Below are 26,407 nucleotides of genomic sequence, written 5' to 3'. Positions count from 1 at the left end.
CCCAGGAGTGGAATAGCTGGGTCTTCAGGTAGTACTATATTTTCCAATTTTCTGAGGATCTGCCAGACTGATTTCCAGAATGGTTGATCCAGCTTACGACCCCACCAACAGTGGAGGAGTGATCCACTTTCTCTACATCCTCTCCAGCATCTGATGTCACCTGAGTTTTTGATCTTAGCCATTCTGACTGGTGTGATGTGGAATCTCAGGGTTGTATTGATTTGCATTTCCCTAATGACTAAGGATGTTGAACATTTTTTAGGTGCTTCTCAGCCATTCGATATTCCTCATTTGAGATTTCTTGGTTTAGGTCTGTCCCCATTTTTAAATAGGGTTGTCAGATTCTCTGTAGTCTAATTTCTTAAGTTCTTTGCATATATTGGATATTAGCCCTCTGTTTGATGTAGGATTGGTAAAGATCTTTACTCAGTCTATTGGTTGCTGTTTTATCCTAATGCCAATGTCCTTTGTTTTACAGAACCCTTGCAATTTTATGATGTCCCATTTGTCAATTCCTGATCTTAGAGCATAAGCCATTAGTGTTCTGTTCAGGAAAATTTCCCCAGTGCCCATGTGTTTGAGCCCCCAATTAAATGCTTTCTTTTTTTAAGAGTTACCTTGGCCATGGTATCCTTTCACAGCAGTAAAACAGCGACCAAGACACCATACTTGTCAAAGCAAAAATCAGAGGTCCTACTGTATTTTTGTTGTGTGTTGGCTTAAAGAGAGAGGTCCAAACAAAAATGCAAACTTGTAATAGTAAACCTGCAAGGGGGAAAAGGTAATCTCAACAGAATTCAAATTTTTCCCCTATCTTTGCCCTTAAGCATTTAGAGGGATGCTATTGGATTGCTACCCATCTGACTCAAAACAAATCTGGGAGGAGGAGAGGAAGTGCACTGATTGATGTATGTTTTAGAAAAACTGTAAAGAGGGGGTGTTAATTTAGAAGTGTTCAGAGATTTGGGCATCTGGCATCAATGAAATCAGGTAAGAGGCTTTCTGGACCATAGAAAATGAGAGTCTGAACTAGACTAGAACCAGTGAGAAGAAAAGTTACAACGTGAAAGATAAAAGGCTGGATGACAGGACAAAACTAACAAAAAGAAGAAACAGAACCAAAGAAAAAGCATGAGGTATACATCTATACAGAGACAGGAATGTTTATACACATAGGAATCCCATAAAAACAACAAGAATCCATAATGTTTACACAAAGAATTCATTTTTTAAAGATTATATTTATTTTATGTAAGTACACTATAGCTATCTTCAGACAAACCAGAAGAGGACATCAGAGCTCATTACAGATGGTTGTGAGCCATCATGTGGTTGCTGGGAATTGAACTCAGGACCTCTGGAAGAGCAGTTAGTGCTCTTAACCACTGAGCCATCTCTCCAGCCCACACAAAGGATTTATAAGTTTAAAAAAAAATCTGGCAAGACATGAGACAGAGAACCCTGTTGGGCACGATGGTGCCTGTACTCAATAGTGCTTTGTGTCCTCAGTGAAACTTTGTTGGACTGAACTAATTTTTCATTTGTGAGTAGTTATCAATTGGAGATAGCTTCTGGAATAAGGGTGGGAGATGTGCCCACTTGCCCTCTCAGGGCTGGAACCCTGTTGGCCGAGACCTATGCAGGATTTGTGCTTCCTTGGTCTCTGTCAGTTTGTATGAGCTTCAGTTCTGTGTTTAGAGGGAAGAGTTGTTGCCCATCTCTCATCCGACACTTACAATCGTTTTACCTCCTCTTCCATGGGCTTCCCTGAACCCGGAGCGAGGGTTTTGATGGAGACGTCATTTAGCAGTGTTCCAGGTCTCTTACTCTCTGCACATTGTTCAGCTGTGGGTTTGTTCTCATCTACTGCAGGGAGAAGCTTCTCTGATGATGGCTGAGTAAGGCACTCATTTTTGAATATAGCACAATGCTGTTAGCAGTGACTGTGTGTTTTTAGTTAGGGTTTTACTGCTGTGAACAGACACCATGACCAAGGCAAGTCTTATAAATGACAACATTTCATTGGGGTTGGTTTACAGGTTCAGAGGGTCAGTCCATTATCATCAGACAAGAGCATGGCAGCATCCAGGCAGGCATGGTGCAGGTGGAGGTGAGGTTTCAACACCTTCATCTGAGGCTGCTAGTGGAAGACTAAACTCCAAGCAGCTAGGGTGAGGGTCTTAGCCTATTCCAATAAAGTCACACCTTCTAATAGTGCCACTCCCTGGGTCAAGCATATGCAAACCATCACACTGGGTGATTACATTTCTTCAGCAAAGAAATAGCATTTAGTTTTCCCTAGGTACCTGGGCTATCTGGTATATCTTGGGTACCTGAGCAGTGTTATGAAGATCAGCCAAAAGCTTAGGTTGTCTCATTATTCCCATGGACCTTTTTTACCAACAACTCAATTATGATGTAGCTCACTTCTGGTATTTCATTTGATAATAAGAGATGTCCAGCTGGGTAACTGTTTCCTTTGCTATTTGGTGGTTTTATTTAGCTCACCTTCATATATGTACATATGTTAGGAAGCTTCTACTGTAGTGGGTTTCCATACAACCACTCAAATGGTTCTTAATTTTAGACATCCTTTCTTCTATTTCCTCTCTTACCCCATATTTCCTCTCATTCACCATACGATTATCCCATCCATGTATCCCACTGCCCCCCATACATTCATAACTATACTATTTTCCCTTCCAGGGGAGCTCCATCCCCCACCCCAGTCTCTTACTCTATACCTAACTTCTGTGGTTACATGGATTACAGTTTGCTTATTGAAGACTTAACAGCTGCCAGGCATGGTGGTGCACACCTTTAACTCCAGCACCGGGGAGGCAAAGGCAGGTGGATCTTTGAGTTTGAGGCCAACCTGGTCCACAGAGAAAGTTCTAGGACAGCCAGGGGTACACAGAGAAACTCTGTCTTAGAATTAAAAAAAAAAATCATCCACTTGATGCAACAGTTCATCTGGGGCACAGCCAGTAGAGGTAAGCTGCACACTGTCCCCCGACTTTCATTGTCTGGCACATGGTTTTCTTGCCTTCCCAAGGAGGCCTGTGAGGCCCCAGGAACATCCAGGTTAAACCCCTCCCCCCATCTCCTACCTACCAAGTCTAACAGAGGCACAGTCAATGTTTTAGACATAACAGCTCATACTGACCTTTAGCTCAATGGACCCTACGTAAAGTTTTGTCTAATTTCTTAAGATTAATGAACCTCATACAGAACACACAGAACATAACAGGATATATGTGATCAGCAGGACTTGCTCTGAGTCAAGTTATTTTTCTGTGTCAGTTACTGTCAGGTATGTTACAGCAACACCACGAAATAGCAGGCAGGAATGGAACCAGTTGCCTACAGCTATGCTGGGGAGGGGGATGGGGCAGATCTCAACACAACACACTGAAACTTATGGTGCACAATAAAAGCAGTACCAAGAAGAAAGCTCACTGCAGTAAGCACCTTCGTAAAGAAATTAGAGAGTTCTCATATTGGCAGTTTAAAAGCACACCCGAAAGCTCTAGAACAAAGAAGCAAGCACATCTATGAGGGGCAGATATCAGGAAATAATGAAACCCGGGGCTGAAATCAATAAATTAGAAACAGAGAACAGTACAAAGAATCAATGAAGCTAAGAGCTGGTTCTTTGAGAAAACCAACAAGATAGACAATCCCGTAGCCAACGAACCAAAGCCAGAGAGACAGTGTTCAAGGCAACAGGATCAGAAATGAGAAGGAAGACATAACAACAGACACCGAGGGAACCACCAGGTCTTACTTCATAAAATTAGGAAATCTAAATGAGGTGGATGGTTTTCTTGACAGATACCACTTCCCAAAGTTAAATCAAGGTCAGGTAAACTATTTTAATGGTCTTATAATTCCTAAGGAAACAGTCACTAAATGCTTCCTCTTCCACTACCACCCCCGCTCAAAAGTCCAGTGCCAGATGGTTTTAGCGCAGATTTCTATCAGACTTTTTTTTTGGGGGGGGGGATAGTGAACAATAATTTATTGAGATCCCTCCCTCCCAGCCTCTACAATTCGAAGTCACATTCACCGCCTGTAGATCTTGTTTGCTAGTTCCAGGAAGATGGGTGTGGACAGGAGCGCAGAGACTCTATGAGACTCTAGAGGCGGTTGTAACTGTCTTCCTCGTACTTGAAGAACACAGTCTGCAGAACCAGCGCCTCACACAGTGCTTTCACCTGCGCCACTGTTTCTGGGTCCTTCTGCCCATCATTCTCCGCTAAGATCTGGCGCTGTTGAGGAGTGGCTTGTAGCAGACACGGAACCACCAGCAGCTGCATTTGTTGTCCTGGATGTCAGTGCCAACCCTTCTGGTCATACTGAAGAGAAGATCAAGGTCATCATCCTGGACCTGAAAGAACTCTCCCATCTCCCATAGGATCTTCAGGGCATCGGCATGTTCCTTCTCCCCATCACTTCCTGCCACGTACCTGGCAGCCGTGATAGGCAGGTAGAAAGACTAGGAAGCTGTCTTGTATGTGACAATAGATTTGGACCTCTTTTCAGTGAATCTACCAAGATCCACCTGGCCCTGGGGTGCTGTGATGAGGTCGAGCGTCTGCCCGATCTCCGTCCGATAGGAACTCTGTAGAAAGAGCTCCAGCAGGTTCAGGTAGTAGGGCTGATCCCTGCAGTAGAACTTCAGCAGGCGGTAGACGCAGGCTTCCAGAAGTAGAGCATCGTTGATGGCATCCAAGCCTATGCCGGGCTTCTGATACCAGCAAATCTGCCCACGGCGAGTGAGGGAAGAGTCCGTGTTGTCATCTGACACGAGGAAGAAAGCCTGGAGCAGCTAGCTCTCCACACCAGCCCACACTCAGGGCCCACTGAAGGCTCTTAGCATCCTGTTTCCTCAGCTCCACCAGCTCCTGAAAGGCTTGTACCACCGTCAAACCCTGATTGTAAATGCCGCCTATGGCATTGTACTCTAGGACCTCCCTGGGTTGGGTAATAGCATCCCCTGTTTCTGGGTGTCCCAGCTCATCCTCAGTCAGCACCTTGATGATCTGGGGGAAGTGCTGGATGAAATTCTGCTCTTCTTGCTTATAAGCATCCAATTTCTGGTTTCCATTCATTCTGACAGAGGAGCTAAATGCTCTATGCTTCAACGCGGATTCTCCTGGGCCAGACTTTCAATGAAGAGCTACTTAACTACTTCACAAAATAGAAACAGAAGGAACACTACCAAACTCATTCTATGAGGCCACAGTCACCCTGATACTTAAACCACACAAAGGCTCAACAAGGAAAGAGAATTTCAGACCATTTTCTCTTACAAACGTTGATGCAAAAATTCTCAATAAAATACTGGCAAACTGAATCCAAGAACACATCAAAGACATCATCCACTATGATCAAGTAGGTTTCATCCTAGGGATGCAGGGATGGTTTGATATATGAAGAAAATCTATCAATGTAATCTACCATATAAACAAACTGAAAGGAAAATAACCACATGATCATCTCCTTAGCTACTGCAAAAGCCTTTGACACAATCTAACACCCGTTCATGTTAAGTCTTGGAGAGATGAGGGATACAAGGTGGATTCGTAAACATAATAAAGGCAATGTACAGCAAGCTCAGAGCCAACATTAAATTAAATGGAGAGAAACTGAAAACAATTCCACTAAAATCAGGGATAAGACAAGGCTGCCCACGCTCTTCATACCTATTCAATACAGGTTTTTTTTTTTTTTTTTTTTTTTGTTTTTCCATATGAGTTGAGATCAAGGGGATACAAATTAGAAAGAAAGAAGTCAAAGTATGGCTATTTGCAGATGATATGATAGTGTACATAAGTGACCCCAATTCTACCAAAGAACTCCTACAGCTTCAGCAAAGTGGCTGGGTGCAAAACCAACTTAAAAAAAAAAAAAAACAAAACCAAACAGTAGCCCTTCTTTATACAAATGATATATGGGTTGAGAAAGAAATTAGGGAAACAGTATTCTTTACAATAGCCACAAACAATATAAAATATCTTTGTGTATCTCCAACTAAACAAGTGAAAGATACAACAATAAGAACTGCAAGTCTCTGAAAAAAGAAATTGAGAAAGATCAGAAGATGGCCATCTTACCAAAAGCAACTTACAGACACAATGCAATTCCCACAAAAATTCCAACACAATTCTTCCCCCCCCCCTTTTTTAATTAGATACTCTGTATTTACATTTGAGATGTTATCCCTTTACCTCTTCCCACTCCCATCCCCCCTCATACTCCAGTTGCCTCTTCCCAAAGGTGCACTCCCTTTTGATCCCCTTCTCCACCCCATTGCCTTGGCATTCCCCTACATTGGGAAAACACGTCCTCTCTGGAACAAAATCCTCTTCTCACATTGATGCCAGACACTGCTGTCTTCAGCTACACACCAACTGGATCAATAGGTCTTGCAACAACACAATTCTTTACAGCCCTTGAAAGAGCAATTCTCAATTATGTATACTATCTTATCATCTGCAGATAATGATACTTTGACTTCTTCCTTTCTAATTAGTATCCCCTTGATCTCAATTCATATAGAAAAACAAAACAACCCTCCCCCATAGCTAAAACAATCGTATAAGAATAAAAAAAACTTCTGGAGATATCACCATCCCTGACTTCAAGCTGTACTACAGAGCAATAGTATAAAATAAAAACCACATGGTATCGGCATAAAAACAGGTTGATCAATGGAATAGGATAGAAGATCCAGAAATAAACCAACACACTTATAGACACTTGAATTTTGACAAAGAAGCCAAACCATACAATGGACCATTTTTTAAAATCTATTCTTCAGTTAAGGGACATCTAGGTTGTTTCAAATTTCTAGCTATTATGAATAGAACAGAAATAAACATTGTTGAACAAGTGTCTCTGTGTGGGATAAAGGGTCCTTTGGGTATTTGACTAAGAGTGATATAGCTGGATCTTGAGGCACATCTATTTCTAGTCTCCCAAGGAGCTACTATACTTATTTCCAAAGTGGCTGTACAAATTTAGACTCCCACCAGCAGTGGTGGGGTGCTCCTTTTACTCCTCATCCTCATCAGCACGAGCTGTCTTTTGTTTTGTTGATCTTGGCCATTTTGATGGGTGCAAGATCAAATCTCAGACTAGTTTTGATTTGTATTTCCTTGATGACTAAGTTCAGTGGTTCTCAATCTGTGGGTTGTGAAACATTTGGGGGTTGTTTATGAAATATCCTGTATATCAGATAATTCATAACAGGATCAAAATTACAGTTGTGAAGTAGCAATGAAAATAGTTTTGTAGTCACCACTACATGAAGAACGGTATTAAAGGGTTGCAGTGTGAGAACCACCGACTAAAGACATTAATTTTCTCATGTGTTTCTCAGGCATTTGAGTTTTCTCTATTTAGAATTCTCTGTTTAGACCTGTACCCATTTTTTTAAAAAAGATTTATTCATTTATTTTATGTATATGAGTACACTGTAGCTCTCTTCAGACACACCAGAAGAGGGCATTGGATCCCATTACAGATGGTTGTGAGCCACCATGTGGTTGCTGGAAATGAACTCAGAACTTCTGGAAGAACAGTCAATGTTTTTAACCACTGAGCCATCTCTCCAGCCTGTACCCATTTTTAATTGCATTTTTAAAATACCTAGTTTCTTGAATTCTTTATGTAGTTTGGATAGTAGCCCTTTATTGGATATGGAGTTGGTAAAAAGAACCATTCCCCACTCTGTTGGCTTTGTCCTAATAACAGTGTCCTTTGCCTTACATAAGCTTTTCAGTTTCATGAGGTCCCATAAATTAATTGCTGATCTTAGTGCCTACATTAACAGTGTTCTGTTCAGAAATTCTTTTCCTGTACTAAGGAGTTCAAGGCCATTCCACACTTTCTTTTCTATCTGGTTCAGTGTATCTGGTTTTATGATGACCTTTTTGATCCATTTGGAGTTGAGTTTTATGCAGGGTAATAAGTATGGATTAATTTGGATTCTTTTAATACAGCCATCCAGTTGCCTGGCACCATTTGTTGAAGATGATGTCTTTTTTTTTCCAGTGTATTTTCTGGCTTCTTTCTAAAAAAATCAGATGTCCATAGATGTGTGGACTTAGGTTTGGTTCTTCAGTTTGATTCTGTTGATCAAGGTGTCTGTTTTTATGCTAATACTGTGCTGGTTTTGTTGCTATACCTTTGTAGTACACATTGATAACAGAAATGCTGGTACCTCTAGCTATTCCTTTATTATTTAGGACTGTTTTTTAGCAATCCTTGGTCTTTGTGTATCCATATGAATCGGAGAATTTTCCTTTTAAGGTCTATGAAGAATTGTGTTGAGATTTTGGTGGGGATTGCATTGAATCTTTAGATTACTTTTGATTGACAGAAGTAGAGGGATAGCTGCATGACTTTTAATGAGTATTGTATGGAGACTTCTCTTTACCCCAGATAGAGCATTAAGGAACCAAGAAAACAAGTGAGCCCACATGTAAGTTTGGTGAACCAATGTGTTTATTGGAGTTACAGGAGTCTGTAACAGGTACATGGGCTGGGGTGGGCAACACAGACCTTAAATTGTAGCACTCACAGGACAGAGGCTGACGGGTCTCTGTGACTTCTAGACGAGTATGGTCTACATTTTGAGACATATTTCTAAAGCAAAGCTAATCAAATCAAAATCAAACTGAACATCAATCATCAAAACCAAAACCAACAAAAACTGTTTAGCCTGAAGATGCACCATCCTCATAAAGCAATCGGAAGGACAGTGTATGTGTTCCTGTGTAACAAGACTCACTTTAGTTAATAAAGTCTGCCTTGTGCAATTCACAAGGGACTGAATGGCTGGAGGGCCTGCTCTCTGTAAGGTGCTCAGGGTAAGGCACCCTATCTTCAGGGGGCTTATAGCAGAAAGTATTTGGGAATCACATTATATAATGCATAGGAAGGGACCCTTTATAATGATAGCTTTGATGTCAATAGAAATTGCTGTTCTTTCTGAGTTCTTTTTCTCAGTGAAAATGGCATCTAGGAAATGGAAAATTGAAAGGAACACCAGAGGGTGCTGTGGTAGCATTTTGAAACCGAAGGTGCCAAAGGCATATAGTGACTGTGTGAAAACTCTTTGTGCTTTTCAGGCAAATGTATTGTAGTACGATTAGATTGCCTTCTAAACTTAAGTGTTTCCACTCTATTACTGGAATGGATGGATATTGTCACTACTGTTAGACTCAAAAAAAAAAAAAAAAAAAAAAAAACCCAGCTTTTAGAAATAAGATGTATGCCTTGTTATGTGGGACAATCCATATTTTGATAGCAGATTTAATATCTCAAAGAAAATCAGTGATATATGTGCATTAAAATTGTCATCTTTGGACTAAAGCATTAGCAAATAGAGTGCAAGACAGTTTCTTTATAACAACAGAAAGTTTTCCCTGCAAACCATTATCATAATATTTTTGTGTTTTTCTCTTTGAAGGAAGTCAAGTTCTCATTGGAACGATAGTCTGACACTCTAGAAATGTAGTTTGTGCTGCATCTAGCCTTTCAAAAACCAGCATTCAGTGTGAGTAAGAGCATGTAGGAAAAGGATCTAGTTGTCAGAATATAGACTCTCATGTGTTTTACTCACTGAAAACTGCCATTACTTGTATGTAAGTTTTAAAAATAGCATCTCAATCTGTCATCAAACTTGGCCTTGATTGGGGAGGAGATGAATATAAAGAACATTTCTGAAAAATTCCACCAAAAACAGGAAACCTGCTTCCAGATAACGTCTTCTATATATTAACTACAGGGAGCTGCAACCATGGAATCTTTATGACATGGTTTCCTATACAAGACCTGGACAAGGACAATACCAGTTGAGATTCCAGTGTGGATAGGGGAAATAACACAAGGCAAGATGAAGACCTACAGGTGATCAGTGACTATTTAGAGAAGACCAGTCTTCTCCAGGAAGGGGTCACCTATAGGTTATCTAATCCCAAGTGGTCAGTCAATTACTCATGTAGAACATGAATAATACCAAATGGACTCAGCGGTTTTTATCTGTATTTCCATCTGTGTACATATATGTATGTCACAGTGGAAGAAGAGAGGCCATGGATTTGAGAGTTAGGTGAAGGGATGTGAGAGGAGCTGGAGAGAGGAGACCATGGGATAGAATTAATGTAAGTGCCATGCTCACGTATAGAATCTCCCCAAAATAAAAAACCCACCACACCCTGAACAGCAGCAAGCAAGAAGAGTACATATATAATTTGTACTTCACTTGCGTTGATATGAAGTGTGACTACATGCTTAAGCTCATAGCTTTCCTTGGCTCATCATGTGAAACAGTAAGTCATCCGGACAAGCTCGGATCCAATCAGATAACATTCCAAGTTGCTCCTGGCATCTTCAAAAGGTCAGGATTGTTCGGATGCTGATAAAAAGTAATACAACAATAAAAACTACGTATCTGAACATTTTATCCAAAGTACACAGGTTGCTTTTCTTTTCACTTTAGAGTTTGATCTAGTCTGTTTTTTAGAGACACCTTTTAAAAATGAACATGTACCATTTATATGTGAAAATGGGGTTCGTTGTGATACTTTAAGGCATGCATAAAACTCTCTTCGGTCATATTCACGACATCCACCCTTCTTGTTCCACTCCTCCCTTTAGCAGAAGCCCACACCTCATTTCTTCTACTTTGTTATCTCTCCCCATCTGTGGCATTAATATTATTTGTGACAGTATTAATAGACTGTGGGGAAAAGGAATTTTTTCTGTGACGTTTATTCTCTGTTTCCAGCTCTTCTCATGTTGACTGTCACTTAGACTCCTCCCCCTTATTTACCCTCCTCTTTTTGCCATGTCTTTTAAGTTCCTTACCCCATTTCTCTTCTAAACATCACTAGTTATGTGATCGCTCCTCACTTCCATTAATAAAGGCTGCAAATTAACTAAAATAAGTAATGCCAGTCTTACACAGTCCTCAGTCTCTAGGAAGCCCTCATTTTGAGGACCGATATACATCAATCCCTAGGAACCAATCCTGAGATGCACAGCACAGCTAAAATTGTTGGATAAACGGATCTATCTACAGGAGCCCCTGTAGGCTAGACAGTCAGAGTTGAAGTGCTTGTGTGTACCTGATCCCTGCCGGTCTCTGCTCATATCTCAAAAGATGCACAGGGCTCTGACTTGTCAAACCACAGAAAACAAATTTAGACTTGAGTATGCTGGACTGGGGACCCTCCTGTTACACTACAGGACTCTTTCCTTCTAGAGACTAACTGGATTGAGTTAACAATTGTTTGTGAGAGGGATTTCCTTTATCAGCTTCTGCCACTAGTGTATAACATAGTAGACAACACTGTTCTAAAATGGAAGCTTTTCTTTTTTTTTCCCAATTGGCTATTATTTAATCTGTTAAGTAGGTCCTGCAATTTTGATGTGGTCAAGAGACACCTTAGAGTAAATAAAAATCATAAAGATGGCTCACTGGTTAGGAGCATTTGATGCTCTTGCAGAGGAGGTTTAGTCCCCAGCACCCACATCAGAAAGAAGGCTTTGGTTCTACTTCCAGGGTCTGACATCCTCTTGGCTTCCTCAGGCACCTACCTGCTCAGGGTGCACATAAACACACACAGATAGCACATAAAATAAAAAGTCATGAACAAAAACTCATAAGGGGTTTCTAGTCCCGAAGATTAGCAGTTTACCTTTTTCCTTGGTTCATCAGGTCAATTGCATCATTGATTTTGTCAATAGGTAGGGCATGGGTCACCAGTATGTCCAGATCGAATTTCTTATTTTTGTAGTCAGTAACCAGGTTTGGGACAGAGTCCACACTTTTCCAACCTGTAATTTGGCCACAATGTCATATAAAGAAAGCCATGCCATTTGAAATTACAGAAGTAGTTTAATTTTTCTCCTTTAAAGACATTTTATGGCATCTAACCATGTGTACAGTGTACTTTGCTATTATCTACTCTCCCTGAACATTCTCTCTTGTTACCTGTCCCATCTCCTGCTGGTCCCCTTTCAGTTTAATGTTTTTTGCTTTTTAAAAAAACTTAATTCTATATAACAATCTTTGTTGAAATTATTAAGTCAGATTTGAGTCGCTTTAGATATATCAAGCTTCATGCTCTCCTTAACTTTATAGATTTATTATATTTAAATGTTTTCCTTTGTCAGGTAAAGGTGGTGCATTCTTTTAATCCTAGCATTTGGGAGACAGAGATAGGAAGGTCTCTGAGTTTGAGGCCAGCCTGAATTGCAGCGTGAGTTCCAGGACAGCCAGTGCTACACAGAGAAGCCATCTTCAAAAGAAAAGTTTTTCTTCATAAGGAGAATTCAAGATTATTATCCATGTTAGCTAAAAAAATTATCTTTTTAAAAAATCCTTTTATTGGATATTTTGTGTATTTACATTTCAAATGTTATTCCATTTTCCCCCTTTCCATCCCACATTCCCCCAGAAATTATCTTAATTAGACCAAAGTTTCTCTTTTGTTACTTTCAGTCAATTGGTTCATTTCAATACAAGTTGGTTTTTTTCCTTTTTTTTTTTTTTTTTTTTTTTTTGGGGATGGTTCTTGTTACATAGCTCAGGTATGCTTTGAATTTTTGAATTTACTATATAAAGACCCATCTCAGACTTATCTCTCTGATATATATATATATATGCTTGCACCACTAAGTTCAGCTTCTTAAATTAAATTTCCACTTGTAAATTATAGTTATTTTCCATATAAACTTCATTTACTTTTCAAATACTAGACTAGTTTTTGTATACTCAATGTTTATACAAATTATTTTCATTTCGAAATTTAAGTTTTTTATAATTTCATATTAGAGGGAAAAAATTAAAAACTATGAAGAAAGAAACTGACCCCCAAAGAATGTTCCATTTACAGAACGGCCCAATATAAGGTCCACGGTGGATATTTTCATCTCATCTGCCTTTGCTCCGACCACGGTGCACAATCCACGGCCTATTACTGTGCAGTCCACAGCTGCTTTCTGCAAGGTCAAACAAAAGGTTACCCAGGCAAGCTGAAAAATAGACGTGAACTCTAGTGTGACTGTCTACACTGCTCCAGGGGACATCAGTACCACGCTGACAGCTACACAATAACATGAAGTTCAGGGCATCATCAAAGAACCGTGAGGCTCGAAGTGTCATGGTTTGTGTTAAACGTACAAAACTATTCGTAGTACATCAAAAAAGATTCTGAAAGGGAATGGGAAACATTTTGCCCTGTACAAACACCATCGTTTGGCTGAAATTTCAACGTAAAACATAGATACTGAGAAACATGACCGTAGAATTAAGAATGACTTGTAGCGCAAGAACTTGAATCTGTGATAGTTTGGCAATCTACCACAAACATTTGCTAAAATATGAGAACTGCCAGGGGCTTGTGATGAAAATATTGAGAAGTATGAAGAGAGAGCTCGTAAGTGATTCTGTAGAGCCTGTGACATGGGGACAGTGAGCACTCAGGTTTCAGTAGTAGGGGAAAGACAGAGAAATGCTGTTTGAAACTGGGCAGAGACACTAGGAAGTAACGCTTGGTTGCCCTCCACTTCTTAGCCAACACTTAGGTGTAGCTTGCCTGCACTTGCTGAGATTGTGAGGCCGTGGATTTGAGCTTTCTCAGTTGCTGAGTGAGTCTCCATGTGGAAGGATAGCCCAAGAGAATTGCCTAGACATAAGGCAATCATTGACTGAGGCAGAGAATGGCTGTGTTAGCCTACTGAAAGTCTGGGGCTGATGGAAAATGCCAAGAGTTGAGAATGTAAGTTTCAGTGTGGAAGGCCATTCTGTTTAGAAACCATAAGCAAACATAAACATTATGACGGGTGCAGAGGACAGGCACAGGTCTGGCTGGCTACGCACTGCTGAGCACTGAGAAAGATGAAGTAGTTCTCTCTTCCTGGAAGGCGACTCATTCTAGAAAATTAGAATGTACTTTGAAGTTTTTATTTTAACATGTGTTTATTTCCTATTTTGAGAATTCCTAATGCTTGAAAAATCAACTCCAAGATGGAGATGTTGATACATACCCATTATCCCTGCACTTGGGAGTCTGAGGCAGGAGGATTGCAAGTCCCTAACCTATAAGACTCTAAAACCAAAACCAAAACCAAGCCAAAGTCATCAAATCACCAAACAAAACAAAAAAAACCCTTCAAATAAAACAAAATAAAAAAACAAACAAACCAAACTAAACCAAGATAACAACAACAACACCCCTCAAAAACCAGCAATGACAACAGAACCACATCCCTTCCAAACTATGAAACTTAAAAAGAGAATTGAAAAAGAGAAATTAACCCTTATATAGCCCTGGCTGTCCTGGACCCTACTATTTAGAGACCAGGTTGTTGTTGAATTTACAAAGTTCTGCCTGCTTCTGTGGCCCAAGCACTGGGATTAAAGGCATTTGACACCATGTTTAGTCTTATTTTCTGTATATTCTGTATGACGCAGAACATTTTTATCTTTACACACGACATAGATCCACGGAGAGGAGAAGAGACTGTGGGTGTCACTTTTCACTTGAAAGTAGCTGGTCACAGGAACTCTTTAAACACTATTGCTCTTAGGGAGAACGGTGATTGAGGAAGACTCTTGGACTTCAACCTTAGGCCTTTGCATGCATATGCATATACATGTGCACCCACATACATGTAAACATACATACATGTAAGCATATTACACACACATGAGAAAACAGAACAACCATCATCACATTTTAAAGGCCTTTCCAGCTGCCATGTTTGCATTTCTGACCTTTCCTCTAGTTCAGCAGGTAAGCTCTATGACAGTAAGTTGGTTCAAAAGGGATTGTATGCAAATACAGGGTTTTATTCAGTAGACAGCTGACTCTGGATAAGAATAGTTTTGGCTCCATGTATTAGTCCATATTTTAATCCCAATACTTGAGAAGCAGAGGCAGGCAGATCTCTGTGAGTTCAAGGCCAATCTAGTCAACACAGTGAGTTCCATGACATTGGGGTTACACAGTGAGACCCTATCTCAAACAAAGAATGTTTTTGTTTGAACTGGTAGAACATTAGAAATTTGATAATATTATATAATAACATTTGAACTCTTCTGTTAGGTTCTTTAGGCTGTTTCAAAAAATTAGAGGTAATTTAGATCAAATTTATACCTATAATTAAAAGTTGCTTTATAATCTCCAAACATGTCTTTTTGTTTGTTTGGTTTTTAGGTATAGAAGTTTTTGGTTGAAAACTAAGTATCTCAACTTTCAAGATAGATAAATCTATCTTGTTTCATTTGAATTCTGGTGTAATTCTGATTCATAATAAAAAATACCCATAAATCAGCTAGTAATAGAACATGTTAAAATTTAACAAGTTAAATCACTGTTTTTTTTTAATTTGAAAATAAAAATAAAAATAACAACAATAACAACAACAAAAAGCAACAGTGAAATTCTGCCAAAAACTGGCACAGAGCTCCGACTCAGGCGAGTGTCTGGGAGTATAGAACTCCAGCTCAGGCACATGTCCTGGAGTATGGAGCTTGGCTCAGGCACACGTTCTGGAATATGGCTCAGGCATCCATACTCCACAAAAAAACAAAATAATAGCAAACAACAGAAACTTCCAAGAAGTCTGTGATGAATAGTTTTATGTTATCTTGACACATGCTAAAATCATCTGAGAGCTGGGAACCTCAACTGAGAAAATGCCTTCTTAAGATCAGCTGTAGGCAAGACTTGTAGGATGCTTCTTACAGTTGGTTGATGCGGGAGGGCCCAGCCCACTGTGGGTGGTGCCATCCTTGGGCTGGTAGTCTTGGGTTCTATAAGAAAGATGGCTGAGCAAGCAATGGTGAGCAATCCAGTAAGCAACATCCCTCCATGGCCTCTGCATCCTGGAGCTCCTGCCTCCAGGTTCTTACCTTGTTTGAGTTCCTGTCCTGACTTCCTTCAATGATGGACTACAGTATGGAAGTGTAAGCCAAATAAATTCCTCTCCATGGTGTTTGGTTATTGTGTTTCATCACAGCAATAGAAACTAATAAGACAAAGTCTAATGCCAGCAATGACACACACACAGACACATACACACACACACACACACACACACACAGAGAGAGACTGTGGCAGGTAAGCTGCTTTTCACTGTAAAAATGAGCTGTGGGAAGTGAAGAGCAGATGTGGAGCACTGCAGGGTGCATGGTGGGAAGCTTAGAACACAGGGCACAGCACAGGGTAAGAAGCCCTGAGGGCTGCTGTCCCCAGCAGCAGCCAATGTCACCACCTTTCCCCACCCTGCTAGATGCTGTCAGGTGGTTTGTGTGAGGCCTGTGATTGCTTTTTTTCCTGGATTCCATTCTCTTCTAGAGAGTGCCCTATCAGGTAAGACCCCGGAAGGGAATCACCAGAAAGTCTATCTTTGTAGCTTTTACTCCTTTCAACCACCTCTAAGAGGAGTAACCAGGCTGTGCATGACAGTGTCACTCAAAAGAAAAACATCACAACTGCTTCTTATAGTGAAACAGGAGGAATCAACACAGAGAACTAAGGTGATACATTCTTGGTCCTTTTTATCCATGAACAAATAATCAATAAAATTATCACTTTGAGTAAATACAAACTAGGCATTATTCACCGAGGAAAAAAGCTGGGCAACACAAGTGGAGACTATAGAGATGACCCGTTTGCAACATGTGGCTCATTGTCTTTTGGTTCTTTCTGATTTAATTCCCTGGCTAAGTAAAAGTAAAGAGACCCCCAAATTATCTGTTAGCAGTAGTTTGAATCACCATGGAAAAAGATGTTAGAAACTATTATTTTTCTGCCCATGAAGAGCTCTCAGAAGAGGAAACACGTGGAAGTATGTGGTATGGCTGCCATCTTGGAGACCCAAACGCACAGAGCATGCCAGCGTGGGGAAAGAAAGCACTGTGACTCGGACTTGGTCTGACTGTGCCTTTGAGGGAGTTATGCGTGGGTCTCCTGCGTGCTGATAACTGGCAGAATCTTTACAGATCCCTAATGAACCACACATGCTCCCACCATCAGCCCATTCAGGGGAGGTGGTGATGCAAATGCGAGAGTCACCCAAGATGGCCTTGTGCTGTGTAGTTTTTCAGTTTCCAAAATGTAAGCTAAACAAGCCCCTTCCAACAAGGACCCCAAACACAGGTAGTTCATGACTTTAAACAAACCAGTAGAAACCACATCGGTGAGCTTTGGTGGAAAGTAAGCATGGCTGAGGGAGTGGGTCGTGACCTATAGCTGGCAGTTCTTTTCTGTCTGCCTTTGACAGTGTTAATACTAAAAAAGGATATCTACTGCTATAAACATGGCCCATATTCTTTTACTGTTTTGGTGACTAAAGAACATATTAGAAGTAAGATGCAAGGACTGGGGATGGGGAGAGAAGTCCACATACCAAGGTCTGAGCTGTTCCTGCACAGTCCAGGGAGAAATCCACACCTCCTTTGGTCAGTTCAGTGATGACATCCTGGACAGGTTTGTCTAGATCTCTGGGATTAAGGCAGTCAGTGGCTCCCAGGGCCTTGGCCTTTGAAAACTTTTCACCGTTGATGTCAATAGCTATGATTCTGGAAGCACCTGCTATTTTACACCCAATTATAGCAGAAAGACCTACACACCCCAGGCCAAAGACAGCACAAGTGGAACCAGAGGTGACCTGCAGGTAGAAAAAGTACAGAGTGACTTAAAGTTACTGATCTTAGCCTTTTTCTTTCATGAGGGAGGGCAAGATGAAGACCCAGACATGTAAATATGTTAAAAAAAAAAAGAATGCCTATTATAAAACCCTGATGTATCCAGTAGTGACAGCTTGCCAGTGTGAAGACAGATACTTTTCTACCTAAATCTGTAGAGTTACTCAAGGCCCACTCACATGCCCAAGTAGAAAAAATTCTCTTATTTCACCTTTCTCTTCATCCATGCCAGAAAACAGTTTAAAAGTCCACACAGTCTCAAAGGAGTTGTTTTTTTTCCCCATTGAAATTGGGTCAGAGGCATGTATTTCCCTCCTGCCCCCTGCTTTTATTGAGACAGGGTTTCTCTGTGTAGTCCCTCTGTCCTGTAACTTGATCAGTAGGCCAGACTGATAGATAGGGACAGACAGATAGACTGACATATCTAATGTGCAATGCTACAGGGATGCCTAGGAGATCTTTCCTTTTTACTATCTTGTCCATTTGACTGTAGCCAAGTTAGCCTTAAAAGAGTGTTCAAATTCTAATAGGATCCCAGGAACACATATTGCAAGAACATACTCTCTTAAAACCACAAAGGATGGGAAATTGGTAAATTGTTATTGATTGAGGGAGGATAGCCTATAGAATGAGGGAGAAGACACAGTAACTAAATGGCAATAGCTGGGGTTCCGCATTTGCTCTTGTCCCTAGGTGAGCATTCATATTCAGAGATCACGTTCCAATGGGCTTTATATAAATCAGGGAACACGTATATGTAGCTTATAAAGTCGGTGTTTTATATATACAGTATAACTTAATATGATCATACCTATTAACATTATTATCTGGAGACATCTAATAGTGTACATAAAATCACAGAGGCTAAGCTAGAGATGTCAGTTCAATGGAACAGCACTTTCTTAGCAGGTGCAGGACCAGGGGCTTAATCCCCAGTACATATAAAAAGATAACCACGGAGGCAGTAAATGAGCTAGGTATTTAGAGTGGCAATAAAGCAATGCAGAGAAGACAGTCCTAAGTCCTTTACATAGCACTGTGGCCCAGTAACCTCTGTTCGAAGATAGCCTAGCACTTAACAGTGTACCTTGGCAGTATTGATCGCAGCCCCATAGCCTGAGGAGAATCCACATCCAATCAGACACACTCTCTCCAAATTTGCCTCATCATCCACTCTGGCAAGATTGGCTTCTGAAACCACAGTGTACTGAGAGAACGAACTGACTCCCATGAAGTGGTAAATTGCTTTCCCTTTACAGGTAAACCTGCTGGTTCTGTCTTCCATGAGCTCTTGATCAATAGTAGGGTACTTAAAGTTTCTAGAAAAAGAAAAGCACACAATGAAGAAGACATATCAGACATCACATGTTTGTCGTGAAAGTTTTATGGACTCTAATGGAAAGGTTGGGAAAATTATTTGATCTTTTTTCCATCCATACATAGTATTTCTCAGTTATGTTAGTGTTAATACCAACAGACCTCTGTTGAGTGCTTTCTGTTTGTCAGGAGCTCTTTTAAGGGCTATGCTATTAATTCATTTTGTTTTCTGATAGAAAGCTCACATAAAACTAAAAATAGAGCAGTACAATGACCGCCCCCCCAAGCTAACTTAAGTTTCATTTACTGTCAAGTTCTGGTCAGTCAAGCTTCACCTGTTACCCTCCACAACACATGCCTCTTCTCCCATATCATGTTATTTCATCTGTGCTGAAATAACTCTGTACACATTTCTCAAGGATTCCTTTATGTTGGGGCAGCGCATTTAATAAGATGTCATTTAAATTTCATAGCTCCCTTGTGGGAGACTGGAGTCATGAATCCCATAGTTTGCCAGCTCAGTGTTGCTGATTATTCATTCTATTGAGATCTGGGCTTCTCTGTTTCAGCATTGCATCTTAATTCTGAAATTTTTAATGAAATGTCTGGCTCAGATTTCACATTTTTGTGGGAATACTTCAAAGGTGCTGTAATAACCTGCTGTAATAAACTGTATCTGATTATTTCTTTTTTTTTAAAATGCTATTAGAATTCATGGCCATTGTCTAAACTTCATCATTTCATTAAAGGGTTTTTCAAAGAATACAGTTTTAATTTGACCCTGATCAGTGACATTAGTATCTTCTTGTAGATGGAGAAACAGAGGCATAGATAAGAGCAACATGGTTTTACCTTATTTTTATAAGAGAGTTCCTTATTGTGCATGTGTCTGAGTGTATGTGCACCACATATGTAGGCACTCACAGAGGCCAGAAGAAACCATTGGATCTCTTGGAACTGGAATTACGGGTGGTTATGAACGCCTACATAGGACTTAGTAACTGAGTCTGAGTCCTCTGCAAGAGTAGTGGCAACTTTTAACTGCGGAGTCCTCCAGCCCAGGTTTTAACTTCCTAAATAACAAGCTGCAATCAGCATTCAGGACAAATACATCTTTCTATGGTTTCAATAAAATAAGTATGAGGTGATGAGGATCCATTCTGGTGAGCACCAGTGTTTGTGTTAAAGACCTGTTTTCAGGACCTGAGGTTGTATGGCCTTGGAGTAAATTAATGCGCCTTTTAACATTCTTCCTCACTCATCTAGAAGTAGATGTGGTTTTAACTTGGAATTTACCACTCCAGTGATGTGTTTTTACTTTCGTTACACACACATAGCCATAAACTCTGGCATTGTCTTCCTGTGCCATGACATATATATATATATATATATATATATATATATATATATATATATATATATATATATGTCCCCTGGCATCTTGCTTCTTTCCTTTAACATGGGTAAAATTAGGCTACTGTATATTTTAAGTCTAGCTGTTTTCATTGCTTGGTAGTCCATTGTGTTATTGTATAGCAGTGGATCAACCTACTTTTTCACTGAAGGGCACTCCTGTGGTATTTTTACTTGTATCAGGAACAGTGTCTTATAGGCACATGGAAGTGGCATCAGTAAGTGGAAGGTTCTCATCTTTTCACCCCCATTGATGTGTTTGAGACACGCCTGTCTACTGATACTCTTATTAATGGTGAAGAGAGCTTACCGGAGTTTCCCACAGAGGTTTGTAAGAGGATTCCGACAGAGCTCGCACTTTTTGCACTGTGGTGCAAAGAATGGGATTACTTTGTCACCTACAAAGAAAGGCCACGTTTTAGGTAGTGCCTAACATGTGGTTATCATCCCTAGAAGCACAGCTAGGGTGAGTCAGAGGTAGAGCGCTTGCCTATATATTTTTTTTAAAGTACTGATTCCATTCGTTTACATCTCATATGATTTCCCACTTTCTGGTTACCCCTCTACCAGCCCCTTCCCCATTATTTTATGCAAGGTCTCAGGCTTGATTCCTAATCCTCATAAACCTTCTCTCAGATAAACCAGTGGAAAACATTTTTTTCGTAGTACACATTTTATATTCAGCAAGAATATAAGTAGCAAAAATATTTTATTTCAGTAGGATTGTGGATTCTTTCAAGTCCTGAACTTTTTTTACTCCCTTAATCTGCTAGGCAGGCGGGGAGCCTGAAGTGGTATTTACAGGAACAGAGTTCTGTCTGAGAATCTGTTGACTGATGTCTTTGCATATGACTGTTGTTCATTGTCTTTTCAGACACTGTATGGAACAGAGAACATCACTGTAAGACTGAGGAGGTGAGGCATGCTAGGCTAGGACACTGCCCGCGTTGTACCTTTCAGATTCACCTTTAAATCCTATGTGTTCTAGCTCCTCGTCCAATTCACACTTAACAGTGGCTTTGGTTCTTCGATGACCAAAGCACTGATAATTCCCATGTGACCAGCAGTGCATGTGTAGTAGAACCATTAGGGAATGCTATTAGTTGACGTGTCTCATCTGCCATTTTAGAAAAGAGAAATTCAAGTCCAATCACAAAATCCACTGTAAATGGCCCCTGTCATGTGGCTGGTAAATGGCAAAGTCAGGACTAAAGGTTTGCACTGGTCATACTTTCAAGGCTGTGGGGTTTGGAGGGAGCAATCTGTTTTTGTGTTCATACTTGGAATGAAAAACACTACTATACCTCCAAGTTTGAATGTAGGGCTGATCTACCCCATCAGACATACATGGCCGGCACCCCAGTATACACTGTATAGGTTATAAAATATAATAACCTTTGGCTTGCTTCAGGATATTAGATTTTATCTTATGAGCCCCCAAAATGGCACGTAAGCAAACACTGACATGTGTGGTGCTTTCCCCGTAAGCCTCCTGCAAGCCTTTATTCTTTACACAACCATAAAGTAAGTTTCCATTTCACATGGAGGAAGTATTTGTGAACCACAGATGCCTCAGTTTATTTTAACCACAAAGCCTTGCTTTATAGGACACTTTCTCTGTTTGTGCAAATAAAGTGGCCATATTTCTAGGATTTTTATTAGGCTGCTCTGTTTTCAAATATTCTACTTCCTCGTTACACTGTGACAGATTGTGTCAGTGCCCCTTTGGAAACGATGAACTGTGTAAGCAAAGCAGAAAACCCCAGTCTTAGCACAAAAAACAAAGGCAGTTGTCAGGAGCTATCACTGTCTATTCCATTGAAATCAGAAGGTGGAATACCTGGTTTGAAGTTGGTCACTCCTGGCCCAACGCTTTCTACAATTCCTGCACACTCATGGCCAAGGACGACTGGGAAGAGAGCTTTCTTCTTAGGATTGGTGGCATTGATGTCAGTAGGGCACACGCACGTGGCGATTACCTACAAAGCAAGACAGACCTGACTTGTGGTTCTGCAGTGTGTTCTTAGGACCAGCGTTTTCCTGAATCATTATAGTAACCCTAGAATTCAGAAGAAGAATTACATTTCGAGGGAAAAAGAGGACATACAAAATGTACTAGGCTATATTCTTTCCTTCCTAGAATTCAGTTTAATTTTCCAATTCTCATTGTTTTTGGAGAAAAAAAAAATCACAGTGTTGGTGATGTCATCTCTAGGAGACAAAAATCAAAGATGAAGGGAAAGAGAATAGACGCCAGGCAGCGATGACAACATAGGTCAACACGGCTTGTTCTGCCCTGTGGAGACTGCATGAGCCGTGGTAGAGGAAACAGACCTTCTGCAGTTAAAAGAAACTAAATCACTCTTCAGCTTGTCCCGCTGTGATTCTTCAGATTTGTCTGTGAGGCTTCTTGTATCCTCACACAAACCTGTATTGGGTTGGTCCAAAGGAAAAGTGGATAACTGTGTTGGACTTGCTGTTAATAGTTCTGCTCTACTTTTCCTTACTGATCCATTCTTACTCCCTACTGACCCGTCCCTAATCCCTCTTCTTGGCACCCATGGCCCTATGTGGCCCACCTGGGTAGGCTCTCCAAGTTCTCAACCTCCTTTGCTTAGGGCTCTCTCTCTCTCTCTCTCTCTCTCTCTCTCTCTCTGTCTGTCTCTGTCTCTCTCCATCTTTCCCCCCCTCCTTTCTCTTAGTAACATTTCTCCATAACTAGCATTTGGAAAATATAAAGAAAAACCTAGCCAATTTTAACACAAAACAAATTACTTTACTAATTCTTAGGGTTGCCTTCAAGGTTAGTTGAATTAGATTTCAAACTCATATTTAAAAAAAAAGCATGATAATGCCTCTTTTGAAATCCATATTTAAAAATATAGCTGCCGACAGGGGAAAGTCAATGCCCAGGCCCATGTCTGTACTGCCTGGCGACAGTCCCCGCTCACCTGAATTCGAACTTCATGAGCCTTAGGAGGAGAAACTTCAATTTCTTCAATGCAAAGGGAACTTCCAGTGTTCCAGGCAATGGCTGCCTTGCATGTAATGACCTGGAAGAGAAAGTAAGGAGAGAGGTAAGGTGGAGACTGAAGGTGAGGGAAGGACGGGAGAGAGAGAAAGAAAGTAAGTTGTTCTTGAACAATGCCATGATTACATGGTTAAAAAAAAAAGGAGTTTGTAATGTACTAATTCCATATATACTTACATTATTTTCAGGAGAAAAGATCTAAACAAAAATTAATGTCTATGTTATAGCAATTGTAATTTTTTTCTATTTTGAGAAAATAATATATGAAAATTGCCCCAATATGGTTTCTACATATTAATCTCCATAACAAAGACGGCATAATTATAAGACCTAAGGCTTTGGTAGGCAGTCAAAGGCGTTTGTAATCAGCTGGGCATTTCCCGAGCTGCGGTTGGTAGGTGTGTTTTTGATTTGTTCCTTAGAGTGTGGTCTTTGAAGCAGCAGGTATTTCTACCTCTCTGGAGTTGTTAGAGAAGAAAGTCCCATCCTAAATCCACTAACATGATCAACTAAGGTCTCCAGATGGTAAAACAGCTGGGAAGTGAGGCTCACACAATCAGTTTACGACAGGATGGTAAGTTAAATAAAAATTGTTCTCTTTGTAAGAATTGAGTAAAAGTGCATTAAAAAGTCAAACACCCAAGGTTTCATAATTAATTCCTACATTATGTTTTTGCCTGGAATTTACATTTTTAATTTAAAATATAAGTAAAGTTGAAAGAGAGTTGAAATAAAGTCAGTCATTTCTAGTCCTGACCACTACCTAACTACTGCTGCAAATTTCTTTGACCATTTAAAGATTTGCTTCTCAGTTGTTCTTAGGAAATATTTAATTATGGCTTAGATTGTTATTTTTCATATCACAAATGTCATGTATAAGAAAAGAAATTTTGTAATGGAAGAGAAAACCCCACTTATCTGTTGATACTTTCTCCTTACATTGAAGAGCATTTGTATGTCCTCACATGGAGTCATATGCACAGCATTTCAGAATCCACTTTTTCCATACATGCTTTAAATACATTCTCTGTATGGATGGTTAGAGCACAGGTAGCTTATTTTCTCCCAACCTCCCCCTCCCCTGCCCCCTTTAAATCATGTGGGAGTACCCCAGACACTGGCAATCCAGAGTTGCTTTTCCTTAGAGCAGAGTTCTAGCTTAGGAACTGCCCCATCCCTTCAGTTGACTTCAGTCGCCCTCCTGCCTGAAGTGTGACCCAGAAGGAAGCATCTTCAGCAAATGTGCAGAGACCCGGAAGCAGCAGCCAAGTGCTGATAGAGGTCATTCACTTACTTTTCCCTGGGTGTCCATTTTCCTTGGGAAGCTTGCTTTGGAAGTATCTTTCTGACTCTGGCCTTTCACCTCTACCCAGAATGCTCTGTGTCCTGTCCTGAGGACTCTGGATAAATAACATTCCTGCTGACTGGTTCTCCAATCACAGCACTGCCTGATCTGTGTTGTGACATTTGTACTGTCATAGTTCATCTACAAACCCATCACTCCCAGCTGCCACCAAGATTTTTTAATTAGTTTTTTTACTTTTATTACAGTGTATCAAATAGACAATGTGCACTAATTGTGTAAGGCTGAGTTACAGGTAATTACTAAGCAAAGGACATTTCAATTGTTCTGGAACTTTCCTCCTACCTATTCTTCTGTTGTACACCCTGATAGTAATCTTCTGGCACAGTTGTGGTTTTGCTATGTATTTTGCTTTCCTATAAAATATTTAATTTTGTTTTTAAATCAGTGTGTGAATAGACTCAGTATATATACTTCCATGTGTCTGTCCCCCACCCATTAGTTCTCTTTGTTGACTGTTCGCAGTCTATCTATCTATCTATCTATCTATCTATCTATCTATCTATCTATCTATCTATCATCTATTTATTTACTTACTGTGTGTGGATATTTTGACTGCATGTGTGCTTGGTGTCCATGGGAACCAGAAGAGGCTGCTGGGAGCCCTATGATTGGAGTTATAGGCAGTTAAGAACTGTCATGTAGGTTCCAGGAATTGAACCCAGGTCCTCTGGAAGAGTGGTCAGTACTCTTAATTCTGAGCCATCTTTCCAGTCACTCACATAGGTTTAGCTGTATTTTATTTTCTTACCGTAGAACACTCTACTGTATGAACTTTCCATAATTCATACATCCCCTTCCTATCTGGTTCTTTTCTTTCTTATCATGGTGACTCATCAGCTGCATAAAAACCCTCTCCATGCGCCCTGCTGCACACATGCTCCGGTTTGCTTGGGGACATTCAGGACTGACACAGCAGCACACACTAGCAAGGCAACACTGACTGCTGGACACTGAAACACTTTTGCTCAGGATGCTAAAAAGCCACTGGCTCAAAGCTGCCAGAGTTGCTTTTGCTCTTCTGCAGTCAGGGAGCCCTTTAGTCACTGTTGGGAGCAATACCCACTGTCCCTTGGATGTGGCTGACAAACAGTCCCAGTGGCTCTGGGTCTCACAGTGTCCTCCAAGGACAGGAGTGCTGCAGCCCTTGAGGATTAGTGCTTAGGGCCTATCTGAGCTCCGTGAGGTCTGACCACTGGTGTCATGGGCCAGAGCTCTCCAGAGTCACACATGATGGCTGTTTAAGAAAAAGAATGTCCCCAAATGGTTGTCAACTCACGACATTTTTAACATTGTATTTTATCTTTAAGTTTACAAACTTAGACCGGTGTAAAAAAATCATGTTTCCTCTCACAGAGACTGAACCACCAACCAAAGAGCATACATGGGACAGACCTAGGCCCCCTACACACATGTAACTGATATGTAGCTTGGTCTTCATGTGGAACAGGGCCTGTCCCTGACTCTGTTGCACCCCTGGGTCCTTTTTTCCTAACTGGACTGCCATGTTTATCTACCCTCAATAGGAGAAGATTCACCTAGTCTTTCT

At 40.5% G+C, this 26,407-nt stretch overlaps 1 protein-coding gene and 1 pseudogene across 2 annotated transcripts; both read right to left on the bottom strand.

Annotated features, from left to right (window-relative positions):
* Window positions 1-4,065: 4,065 nt before the first annotated feature.
* On the bottom strand, window positions 4,066-5,132 carry LOC308420334 (farnesyl pyrophosphate synthase-like; annotated as a pseudogene). The gene has a single exon. The product of its transcript is annotated as a farnesyl pyrophosphate synthase-like (transcript).
* A 5,272-nt stretch (window positions 5,133-10,404) lies between these two features.
* ADH4 (alcohol dehydrogenase 4 (class II), pi polypeptide) lies at window positions 10,405-24,807 on the bottom strand (the record flags this gene model as incomplete). Its single annotated transcript, XM_080916306.1, has 9 exons — window positions 10,405-10,429; window positions 11,715-11,853; window positions 12,891-13,020; window positions 17,437-17,697; window positions 18,822-19,053; window positions 20,775-20,862; window positions 22,305-22,443; window positions 23,416-23,517; window positions 24,790-24,807. The coding sequence occupies 9 exons, from the start codon at window positions 24,805-24,807 to the stop codon at window positions 10,405-10,407; spliced, it is 1,134 nt and encodes a 377-aa protein (XP_080772432.1).
* Between the last annotated feature and the right edge of the window lie 1,600 nt (window positions 24,808-26,407).

The sequence above is a fragment of the Micromys minutus genome, assembly GCF_963924665.1.
Source record: "Micromys minutus genome assembly, chromosome: 4".
NCBI lineage: Eukaryota > Metazoa > Chordata > Mammalia > Rodentia > Muridae > Micromys > Micromys minutus.
This window is presented reverse-complemented; position numbering and strand designations above follow the sequence as displayed.